Genomic DNA, 12,774 nt, shown 5'->3' with positions numbered 1-12,774 from the left:
ACGGACCCTTGAGGGCCTCCCCTAGACACAGGCCTCCAACTAGACTCTGCCCCATTGACTACAACTCTCTGACTTCTTCCCTTCAACCAGTTAGCAACCCACCTCACTACTTGGTCATCCAGACCACACTTCCTCAGTTTACCTGTGAGGATGCTGTGGGAGATGGTGTCAAATACCTTGCTGAAATCCAGATAGACCACATCCACTGCATGGCCGCCATCCATCCAACTGGTAATGTCTTCAAAAAAGGCTATCAGGTTGGTCAAACGTGACCCTTGGTAAAGCCATGCTGACTGTACCTAATGACCTTCTTATCCTTGATATGCCTAGAGGCAACACTAAGGATAAGTTGTTCCATCACCTTTCCAGGGATGGAGGTGAGGCTGACCGTCTGTAGTTACCCGGATCTTCCTTTATTTGCTTTTCTCCAGTCCTCAAGTACCTCTCCTGTTCTCCACAACTTACTAAAGATGATGGAGAGTGGCCTAGCAATGACTTCTGCCAGCTCCCTAAGCATTCGTGGGTGCATCCCATCAGGGCCCATGGATTTATGGAAGTTCAAGCATTCAGACTGATCCCTAACCCAGTCCTCCTCAACCAGGGCAAACTCCTCCTTTAGCTTGACCTCCTCTGAGGCCTCAGGGGACTGAGGCTCCTGAGGACATTCTCCAACAGTGTAGTCAGAGGCAAAGAAGGCATGCAGTAACTCTTCCTTCTGTTTGTCCCTTGTCTCCAGGGCACCCATCTCATTCACCGGAGGGCCTACATTGCCTCTAGTATTAGTTTTGTCAGCAATGTATTTGAAGAAGCCCTTTCTGTTGTCCTTGACCTCCCTCACAAGTTTTAATTCCAAGGAGGCCTTAGCTTTTCTAGTTGCCTCCCTACATTCTCTGACACCAGCCCTATACTCCACCCAAGTGGTCAGCCCTCCCTTCCACAATTTATATACCCTTCCCTTCCACCTAAGTCTGCCCAGCAGATTGCTGGTTAACCATGCAGGCCTCCTGGAACCCTTTCTTGATTTCCTGCCTGACAGGATGCACTGATACTGAGCCTGGAAGAAAGGGTCCTTGAATACTAACCAACTCTCTTGGGCCCCTTTACCTTCCAGTTCCCTGTCCCATGGGGCTTCCCCTAGCAATTGCTTGAAAAGGCCAAAGTACTGAGGCTTAAAGTTTTTTTTCTGATGAGTCTGGGCCAAATTTAGAAGGACGTTGGGGAACACAAGTTGAAAGCTGATGAAACTGAAGGGCTTTACCCTCAGATTCTAGGCATAAGATAGAAGTAATAGGTTGTAGATGGGTTTAGAACTGTATAGGTTATACTTAAAATATTAACGTAGTTCACTCTAAAATTAAGACTATCCTATCTACTATTTGCAAATTGGCATCAATGTCTTCAACACAGACATGGTGCAACAATGCAAAGTGTGTTCCATTTATTTCAGTAAACTGCCATAGGATATGTAGTATGGAGATATGTTATGACATCTAAGAGTGACAGTAAGTATATTTAACTGTGTATCGTTAGCATATAAATATGATGCAATTTTCAGTTGAAATTCTGATACACTAAAGGCTTAAATTACTGGTTAGTTTTTTCTTCTGATTTTCAGAGGTAAAGGAAGAATCCTACCTTAGTGATGGTTAGATTACCATATGCTATTTCCTGTTTTAATACCTTTAAAACAACCAGATCTTTTCTTGATGTACAACAAAAATGTGCTGATTTTGGATGTCCCAAAAGCAATCCAATACTGGGAGTCTACCTGTCATGTTTTTATTGCAGAAGACAGTTTGACTGTCCTGCTGTGTTTTTACCACTCTCTAGGGGCATGCTCTTGAACAAGCTATCATTAGTCAAAAGCCTCAGCTGGAAAAGCTGATTGCCACTACCGCCCATGAGAAGATGCCATGGTTTCATGGGAGGATCTCTCGGGAGGAGTCAGAACACCGTATCCTCATTGGGTCAAGAAACAATGGAAAATTTCTGTGAGTGCTTATTTTCTGTGGTATTGCTCTTTGCCACCAGTGTTACTACATGATTCCCTTGAACGAATCTGAAATGAGAGTATGCCCTAATAGGTTGCTCTTTCATACTGAGAGAGCCCAATCCAGCATGATATGCATGACATAATAATTCATGTAGTAAGTGCCTCCAAGATTAGGTTTCCACTGTAACGAAAGATGGGAAACTATTTTGATCAAATGCTAGGTTTAATTCTAAAGTGATCATTAGAGAAACTCAATACCAAAAAAGATTATTTTTTTAGAACTGATAAGCAGTACTAAGTGACTGTGGTAGGTTAACCTTGGCCCACAAAATCACTGTCACACCCCTCCACCTTAACAGAATGGAGAGAGGAAACAGAATGGAAAAGTTTGTGGGACAAGATGATGACACGGAGATCACGTACATGAACTATCGTGGGCAAAACAGGCTCCACTTGGGTAAAAGTAATTTAATTTGTTGTCATTTGAAGTTGAGTTGGACAGTAAGAAGTAAAGACAAATCCATAAAAAAAACGCCTTCACCTCATACACCCACACTGTTGATTTTCACAGGTTCAACTTCACTTCTTAATACTAATCTCGTCTACCCACCAAGCTGCAAGGGGTAGCATGGGTGAGGGACAGGGACTGCAGTGAGTCTGCAACAGCTTCTTTCTGCCACTCCCTCCTCTTCACACTGTTCTCTGCTACAACATGGGCTTTTCACAGGGAATATCCTTCATGAAATACACAGCTACTTGGAGGGCTGCGGTGTGGGCACCTACTGCACTGGGGTCCCGTATGCATTGTGATGGACTCTGCTCTGGTGCCTGGAGCACTTTCTCCCCACCTCCTCTGCCCTTGGTGTTTGCGCTGCTGCTTCTGGTTTGTGTTTGTTTCTTTTTTCACAGCTGCTCCTTGCATTTTTCTTCATTTTCTAAAGGATTTTTTCATGGAGGCAGAGGCACCACACGTGTGGCTGAGGGGCTTGGCAGTGGCCTGTACATTGGTGTCCAGGGGTGTCCTGACTTCTTCTTCACAGATCCCCTGCAGCCCCACTGCCAAAGCTGGGCCATCTGCAGCCATTACACTGACTTACCAAAGTGGTGAAAATACAGGTAAACCACCTGTGTTAATAACTTTTGGGATCTGTAACTGTCAGTTTTTGTAGGGGCAGTGGTGGTGCTTTGTTTTGTAGCTAAGCAGCGGAAGGAATTTCTTTTACTTTGGTAATACTGTTTTGTGTCTGATGCTGTCTGTGTGTACTTGACCTCATGATCTTTTGGTTTTTTGAGTGCGAATATGTCATTTAGGATAGTGAGTAACAGCCACTGTCTTACGAGGATTAGAGCCAGTCAAAAACTTCTAACAAAAAGGTGTTTCTTTTCAAAAATCCTCATTTGAAAAAAAGCAATGGTTTTGCTGAGCCTTTTTTTGGCTTTATCATTATTTATAGAATGATAAAAATGAAGCTTAAATGTCATGGTCAAAGAAGGATCACTTAGAGATGTGTAATTCCTGAGAGGAATTTCGTTGCCTATCTAGGTCGTCTCCATCAGTACTCATCCATTTTTTGACTTTTTTAAAGCAAGTCTGAAGTAAAACCCCAGGATTGAGTGCAGGATTGGTATGCTTCTGCAGTACTGTCTCACTTTACTGATTTGCCATAATTGTACCACACTGATTGCTAATGTAGATACAACCTTCATACATTTTCCATGTTTCAATCTAAATTGTCAGGAACCATTAAGTGCTTTAAATATTTCCAGCTAATTCCTATAAGGTCTTCGCTAAAATACTTTGAGTCTATTGATGTCTAATTTCTTGAAATCTTCTTCCTTCCCTTAGTCCTTTTTTTTCCCTGTTTCACAGTCACTCCCACATAAATTGCCACATGTCTTCACATTTTCAGCCTCATATTCCGGTTTCTTGGGATCACATCTAGAGGGTCATTTACCTTGTTGCTTTTGTTGCCATTTGTCAGAAAAAAAGCTTGTTACAGAAGTTTGTGGAGCCAAAGATTCCCTTTATCACAAGCTCATCTTTTCTGAATGCTTCTTTCTATAGCACAGGAAAAGTTTCATAAATTTTGTGAACATAGTTGTTGTATATTACCAGGACAGCATTATCACACTACCTTTCCTTTTTATTACTCTGTAAATTTGCTAATTTCTTTTCATACTTTTAGACACTGGGGCAGGTGGAGATGTAATCTGAAACAAAGCAGCAAACCTTTCTTTTAATGACTTTTTTTTTTCTAAAATATTAGTTTTTCTGTTAACTTCTTCTTGCCAAATCAATACTATATCACCTGAGTCATGATGCTGATCATGCATTAAAGCTTGCAGTTTTTCCAGTTTAGCTCTTGCATACATTGGCTTCTATGTGGTCAAAGTCCTTCTCTTTAGGGGAAAAAAAATGGAAGCTAATTTTTCTTTGGAGAAATGAATCCCTTAGCGTTGGAGTGAGGGAGTGTGGGTTTTTTTTTAGCAAGCTTGACATTTTCATTCTCTGTTACAGACCATGGTCTCTTTTTCGTCTTCTGTAAGCATTCCTACAGCTTTAAATATAAATAATTCCCGAGCTTTTTCCTGTTTCCCCTAGAGTTGGCCTAGGAGGCATTTGTGGTGCTCTTTACAGTGACATGCTTGATGAACTGTGCAGGGAGCAGTCAGATTTTTTACCATTGGACTGGTTATGTCAATGGGTGCATATCTTACATAGTTCTGCTGGAACTCAGTCAGCTGCTTTCACATCAGGTAGATACAACCATAGCAGGGGAAATGGTAACTTTAAGACTGTTTAAACCATGAGAAGTGTCACTGGAACTTCAATAATATAAAAATATAGCTGATAGTATGTTGAGCTTTCATGTCTTCTTAAGGATAACACTGTTTACTTCATTAAGGTGCTTTCTGATGCATTAATTCGTCTTCAGAGCTCAGTAACCACTTAGCTGTTTACAGTTAAGCTCCTAGGGAAGAAACAGGAAGAGATCTTCATCTGCCCCTTAATTCAGCAGCCACAGCAGTAAGAGAAATAGTGCGGTGTTCATTTTTATCAGAAATTGGTTATTTTTCCTTCCAGATACCTTGAGCTCTTGAATTAGTAGACTTACAGGCTCATAGCTGACAACAGAACTGTCTAATTCAGAGAGGTTTGCAGTTTTCTGCGTGGTTTGCTTAACACGGGCTTACTCAGCAGGTGTTGAGAAATAAACCACTCATTTCTTAGCAAACTGAAACAGCAGCAGTAAAATCGTTGAGTGCTAGAGAGGTGCATTTTTTTTTTTTTCACTTCAGGCAAAGGCATACTTCCTCACCCGGCAGCACATCAAAATATTCTGTGCATCTGTGGACTGAAGACTTTGAATTTGTGCTTCTGAATGTAGCTGCCCAGGGACTATTCTTCTCACACTGATTGAAACACTCAAGCCTGGTAGCTAACTGAAAGGTAAAATTTAGAAACATTCAGTGTCTAAGAAGTTCTCATGCTGAGATAGGAACTGAAGCCTGGGAACATAGAGGGAAGATAGATTTTCAATGAGATGAAGTACTCCAAGGTTATTCAACAAGCAGATGCTAGGAAATGACAAGAATAGTCTTGTTTATTATGGCAAAAAAATAAATAAATTTTAGAATGCTTGGGCATTTCTGTATGTTCTTTTACAAGTCTCTCTAGAACTTTATTACATGAGAAATCTGCTAACTGTTTGACCTACCTTCCTTGAAACAAAATCCAGGGCAGCAGTCGCTGTGAGAACACATCTAACGCTTGGATTTCTTTGGCACTGCTTTGCATCACTACAAGACTATCAAATGTGGAAATTTATTTATATAATAAATACATTGAAAAAGTTAAAAAGCTTCCTCATAGCAGTTCAGAGTGTCATGAGTAGCATCATATATCTAACACTGCAACACATCCAAGCTGCTGGATGAGTTAAAAGCTTTAAGCTAACTGTGGGTATTTTATTAAGGAATTTTCAAAGGTCTTTTAGAAGTTGTTGTAATTACTGAAAAAACAGTGAAATAAGTCTGTGTGTGGGTGCTACAGTGTTTGTTTTGAAAGTCAAATATACAAACAATGTAATGAAATTATGTGAAATAGAAAGTAATGCACATCTCTTCCAGAAAGAACACTTATGAAAGATTGCTGTTCTAGACCTATTATTAATATTATCAATACTGGTATTAATATTATAATAATGTTGTCACTGTTATCTATGTGAGTGCATGCATGTGTGGACCAGCTGAAAAATAATTTGAAAATTTGCTAACAGTGACATGCCAGCAGTATGAGAAATAATAGTTTTCACTGCTGTTTCACATAGGAAACAGCTCTGGTAGATGTGTGGTAACTCTTGGTACATCTTGGTTGGTCATTGCTAGTGACCACTTTAGTTATATGAACATATGGTCTTGGCATATGTGTCAAGAACCAGAAATTCTAAAGCTGAAGGGAGATAAACAGTATTCAGAGATAGTGTTAAACTTAATTCAACGTTAAGAAATTGTTAGTGAAGGCATTGCATAATTGGCAGCTTAGTCTCTACAAACTTTTTAAATGGGTTCATAGCCATATGTAATTCACACAAAATCTGAACAGTTGTGTAAAAGGAAAGTAAAAATAATTTTAGTATCCTAACAACAGAACTAAAGGGAATGGGGCAAAGCTGGAAGTGGGCAGATTCAGGCTGGATGTGAGGAAGAAGTTCTTCCCCATGAGAGTGGTGAGACCCTGGAAGGGGTTGCCCAGGGAGGTGGTTGAGGCCCCATCCCTGGGGGTCTTTAAGGCCAGGCTGGATGAGGCTCTGGGCAGCCTGATCTAGTGGGAGGTATCCCTGCTCATGGCAGAGGGGTTGGAACTGGGTGATCCTTGTGGTCCCTTCCAACCCTGACAGATTCTGATCTGTTTTAGCAGAGGACTTTAGAGCCCTAATAGCTCAAGGGTTGGACTTGATGATCTTGGAGGTCCCTTCCAACCTAAATGATCCTATGATTCTAAGAATGTCTTCAATATGTAATGTGATCTACTAAGGAGAACAAAAATAGTTTATACTGTTAGAATGATTCACAGCACTACTCATGTCATCTCATGACATCTAGAGACTAACCTGTCTCATATGTCACAATAGTTAACACTAATAACACCATTTCAAACTAACAAGTTTTGAACTACAGTTGTCCATAAAAGTTTTTTGTCTTTTGCCAGACCAAAAATTTGTGTTTCTGATACAGGTAGCAGTCTATATTTACATTAGTCTTATTGTCTTGCTCTACGGGTTTACCACTACTGGAGTGAATACTGACTAGGTGATTTATCTGACCTTGTAGAGTGTTCAATAAATATTATTTATTATTATTACACTTGTATCCATAAATGGAGCTGGACATTGTTGACATCAGAGAAAGTGAAAACAATCCTACTAAAGATGACCTTAATTCAGGGATATTAGTTAATTAGGAAGCTTCTCTTCAGAATACCAAGCAGTTGGTAGGCTTATATGACCATAAAAATTTTCAAAGATAAATGATAAAACACAGACAGTGAACCATGTTTCTGGAGGTGCTCTATTCCCCTCCACAGCATCCGGGATGATGCCAGCTGCTCTTTGGGAGAGCTGTTTACTGATCTTAAGTAAGGCACATAGGTACGTCTTGCAGACCACTGCAGTAGGGCAGTAGCTTCTTGAGGCTACCTCTACACTGGTTGCTTCAGCTGCAGAGTAGGTCACAAGACTGATGAAAAGATGTGATTTCTGGCCAAGATAGCTGTACTGAGAAGCTTCCCTGTTGCAGGTGCAGTTTGTGGTGGAGCATAGTGTATTTTGCTGGAAGGGCAACGCTAGCAAAATAAATCAGTGATGCAGTCCACCTGATGCTGCAGCACACCCCAACAGCTTCATCAGAAGATGTGGTTTTGGGTTCCATTGTGGATAGCAATAGTGTGTGGCTGAACTAGCGCCTAAATTCTGTAGTGTGCTGACATTTCTGAAGCAGCTTTGAATCTGTTACTAAACAGGGAAGAAGAAATGGTGTAAATGAAGACTGCAGTAAATCCATTTTTAACTTTGTATAATCCTTTTAGAGGTGGCTCCAGGTTCATTTCTTATTGCCCTCACAGTTGGAACATGTGCAGTGTGCTGCAGATATTTGAAATGATAATGAATAGCCATGCCGTTAATAACATTATGAGAAAGATGCTCATAAGGGCAGACAAGCAAGGGAATGACGGGAGCTTGATCAGCTATGGGGAGTGTCAGTCTCACTAGCATCAAGGAAGCTGTTTCTGCTGAGAAGACAAAGCAAGGCTGAAAATAAACTTTATCACACCCTTGGATTCAAGGATGAGAATAATTTTACACCAATCCTAAAGCAAGCATTTTCCTACTTTATTTCTTTTATTATTGTCCACTGTAGAATGCTGTGACTTCTCTTTTTCTGCACAATCAGTGAGGCATGTTGTGATAGCAGTTTATGGTCCTTTACCCTCATGGATTTATTCCTTTAGACAGAAAGGGATCATTTGGCTTTCCACATGGAAGCAGAAAAAAATGGGACATTGTTCTTTTTGCTTCCAAGCAAAACCAGAGACTTTACCAAAGAAGAGAATGGATACCTATTTACACGTACTGCAGTGATACTCCAAAGAGTTATTGTTTGGGTTGCATTCACACACACACAAAATACTCGAACATAGATTGCATGAAAACTAAAGTCAGTAACTAAAGCTTCTTTGCATTGCATCAGATAACAATTTGAGTTTCTCAGTTCCTTCCAAAATTGGTGTTTTAAAATGTATGTCTTAGAAAATCTAAATACCCTGGTGCTTCTCTAATACATCGAAGAATTAAGTTTGCTCTCCGTGAAGTTCTTCATATTTATGATTAATATCAGTGAATGAAGGGACAGTATTATTTGTTTACAGGTATTTATTCAGATCTTTCTTCTGTAGATCTGTAATTTTCTGCAATGGCGGGAAATGGAAGACCAGGTGATATTTCACTGCTGGCTTCCTTCCTTACCAAAATGCTTTAAAAATAGATATATATATAGATATATATATATAGCTTTTTAAAAGGAAGACATTTTTGTTATCAGTTTGTATTGAAGAACAGTAAATATTGTGTGTAGTCTCAGAGCACATTAAAACAGTGCATTTGGAATTTTGGATTTTTTTTTTTTCTCAATATTCTCAAAATGGTTACTTTTCATAGAAGGCAAGCTCCATATATGAAGAGAACCCACTAATCAAATATGATAACCCTGAGTAGTAGAGGCAGTACTGTCAAGAAGGTGTGAAAACCTTGATTTCCATTTAAGAGATTTCAGTTTATAACCTTTCTGTTTGAGCAGTCTTTTTCTTTGAGTCCATTTGTTATAGTAACTGTAAGGTAGTGGATACTGTGTACGAAACTCCAGTTCTGGAGGTATAGCCCAACCTAGAAAGCCATTATCACAGTCTACAAAACTGAAATGAAGTTGTGAAACGTGGCCTGTGACAATCTTTGTCACCTGAGGTAGTAAAAGATTTTGGTCTGGGCTATAATGGTAAGTTCTGTGAGAACGCATTTTGGACCACTAGGGGGTCTGGTTGCCAAAACTAAGACTTAGATCATCGCTGCCCAGGTTGCAGAAGGCAAAGGAAGGGACTAGGAGAAGGAAGATGCATCCGCTGTAAGTGAATATCAGGCTCAGGACCAACTAAAGAAGCTGAATGTGTACAAATCCATGGGATCCAAGGAGACCCATCCATGGGTCCTGAGGGAACTCAGAGATGAAGTTGCTAAGCCACTTTCCGTCATATTTTAAAAGTCATGGCAGTCTGGTGAAATTTTTACTGACGGGAAGAGGGAAACATGACCCTCATTTTCAAGGAGGGGAAAAAAGGAAGACCCATGTGACTGCAGGCCAGTCAATCTCACTTCTGAGCCCAGCAAGAACCTGGAGCAGATCCTCATGAAGGCTCTGCTAAGGCCCATGGAAGACAAGGAGACTGATGGCAACCAACATGGCTTCACCAAGAGAAAATTGTGCCTGACAAATCTGATGGCCTTTTACAGATGTCATCTACCTGGACTTGTGCAAAGTGTTTGACACTGCATCAAAAGAACCGTGGCCAGCAGGTTGAGGGAAGTGATTCTCCCCCTCCACTCTGCTGTTATGTGACCGCTCCTGGAATATTTTATCCAGCTCTGGAGCCCCCAACACAAGAAGGACATGGACCTGGTGAAGCAGGTCCAGAGGAGAGACACAAAGATGATCAGAGGGCTGGAACACCTCTCCTATGAAAACAGGCTTGGATTGCCTTGGGAGGCTCTTGGAAGACGTTACTGCATCCTTCCAGTATCTGAAGGAGGCCTACAAGAAAGCTTGAGAGAGACTTTTTAGAAGGACTTGTTATCATAGGTTGAGGGGTAACGGCTTTAAACTGAAAGAAGATAGATTTAGATAACATGTAAGGAAAGGAGAAAGTTCTTCTTTATAAGAGTGGTCAGACACTGGCATAGGTTGCCCAGTGAAGTTGTAGATGCTCCATCATCATATGTTCAAGACCACCCTGGATGGGGCTTTGAGCAACCTGTTCTAGTGGGAGGTGTGGGAGAGTGCCTATGGCACAGGGATTTGAACTAGATGATCTTTAAGGTTCCCTCCAACCCAGACCACTCTATGATTCTGTGATTTGGCTGTTGCTTCAATGCCCTTGATAGTTTTGCTCTTCAGACACATTTTGCAAGATGGCAGTACCTCTAGCTGCTATGTTTTGTAGGGATCCAGGTTGTCCTGGAGTTCACCATCTATAGTTTAAACACCAGGACCGTAACCCAAACAGAACAAGGCTCCTTATGGACCCTGATCAATCATAAGTGTTAGAATGGAGATTTTTTTGTATGTGTAGTCATAGAGACAGAAGTTGCCATGCCTGTGAACTTCAGATGTCTTCATAACTATGTAGCTGTTGTGTTGGTGGAATGAAGAGCTCAGAAATGCAACTACAACCTTATGAACCTGAACTCTGCCTAAATCCTGCACTGTATACTGATAGGGCTGCTTGGATCTGTGCCATGGTCCTTAGAAGTCAGGACTCTGTTCTCCCTTTGCTGCCTCTCACTTCAAGAAAGGTTTACAGTGCCTCTTGTGATAGTAACAACTCTTGCAAACGAGAATCAATTTCAGTAGAGCCTATTGTATTGGAGCTACCATTTCTTCACATGAAATGTGAAGGACATTTGTTCCTGGGAAGCAATCCACTGCATTTTTATAATCTTACTTGTGCTGTTTTCTGAACAGAAGTCTGAATGCAATGAAATGCCATTAATATGTGGCTTAGAAACAATGCCCTCTATTCTGAAAGGATTTTTTGAATCCTTATTTGGCAAAAGCAAGACAGAGGAAGACAAAGGAACAGTCATTCTTCATTTTAGCAGAACCTGTTGTTCTCCACTGGTCAATCAGAACAAGAAATCAGCATGCTAAGAAAATACCTGCATATCCTGAAAAAACACAGTATGTTTCAAGTTGCTTTAGAGACACTAGGCAAGTTCATTTGGTTTCAGAAAAAAAAAATGGACTTTACTTCCCTTTTCCTTTAGCAGTGTCCTGTTCACATCTCAGGCAACAATAGTCACTCTGCTTGAAAAAATAGTTGCATGAATAGTTCTGGAAAATACCCACAGTTTTAGTTCAGCAATGAGTGAGTCAGCTGAAGAGCAGAATTTAATGCTTGTCTCTGCAGTCTTCTGAGATGTGATAGCAAGTACTGGTGTTGCACCAATGAAGCTTCCCAACATGTTAGTGAGTGTATCCCGCTATATTTCTTCGCAGGGCTCTTGAAAAATTCAAGGGAGGGTAAGCAGATTTCTATGCATACTGCAACAGGAAATGATTCAGTGTTGCTGAATCTGAAGCTTTCTTACTTTTGGTAATTAAGTAAAAAAAACCAACAACATTACTCCAGAAAATGTTGATCTAGCTCTATTCCTGTCTTACCATCAGAAACAAGTGAATACAGGCAACTCAAAATAAAAGCCTTCATTTTAAACAAAAAATGCTATGCCAACTGTGATTGAGCTAGTAGTGAATTCCTATGTACTCTGGGTCTACACACTAGAAGATTCTGATCTAAGTGTGAGCTAGCCTCCAGTACATGTAAAACAACTCAGCAATACTTTACAGGAATCTCAGATGTCACTTCTAGATCTCCCAGAAGAGGGACATCAACCTGGCTACCTATGAATTTTAGACAGTGGTGTAGGTTACATTCTGTGAATTTTATGTGAAATTTGCAACAAAGCTTTACTGTCTTTACAGAAATTATAAGAATTGATGATTACAGAAATGTATGATTTACTTCAAATTCCCAGCCAAATAACAAGCTGTTCCGGTGCACAAAGATTTTCCCTTTATTTGTATTTCACATTATATTCTTTTAGTATTGTGTATTCTGCCCTTACTGTCATCTCTTTATTTCAAAGTAAAATATGTAAGAAAGAAATCTCACTTTAATGACTGCACTTATATGTTGCTTTAATGAAAATGATTATGTTGTTTTTAATTTTAGGTCAGCTGTAGAGGATACTGAAGTGTAGCTGCTTGTATACGCTGGATTCTGCCCTCAGATTTCCATGGGTTTTGTGGGCCTGCAAATGCACAAGCCTTCTAATACTTCCTTGCTCAGTGCTTTGTGCATTGTAGCTGCCTAACAAAGAGCTCCACATCGTGGATTTTTGCTGTCATCTATTGCCTTTTGAAGACAAATAAAAAGAAATAAAAGGAAAAGA

At 40.3% G+C, this 12,774-nt stretch overlaps 1 protein-coding gene across 1 annotated transcript in view; it reads left to right on the top strand.

The window, feature by feature from the left end:
• The window catches only part of SYK (spleen tyrosine kinase), a 35,251-nt gene that overhangs the window by 2,031 nt on the left and 20,446 nt on the right, over nucleotides 1-12,774 (top strand). The window contains 1 exon segment of the mRNA XM_008946413.1: nucleotides 1,831-1,991. Coding sequence (XP_008944661.1) covers nucleotides 1,831-1,991 — 161 coding nt within the window.

Source organism: Merops nubicus, unplaced genomic scaffold (assembly GCF_000691845.1).
Source record: "Merops nubicus isolate BGI_N331 unplaced genomic scaffold, ASM69184v1 scaffold8568, whole genome shotgun sequence".
Classification (NCBI taxonomy): domain Eukaryota; kingdom Metazoa; phylum Chordata; class Aves; order Coraciiformes; family Meropidae; genus Merops; species Merops nubicus.
This window is presented reverse-complemented; position numbering and strand designations above follow the sequence as displayed.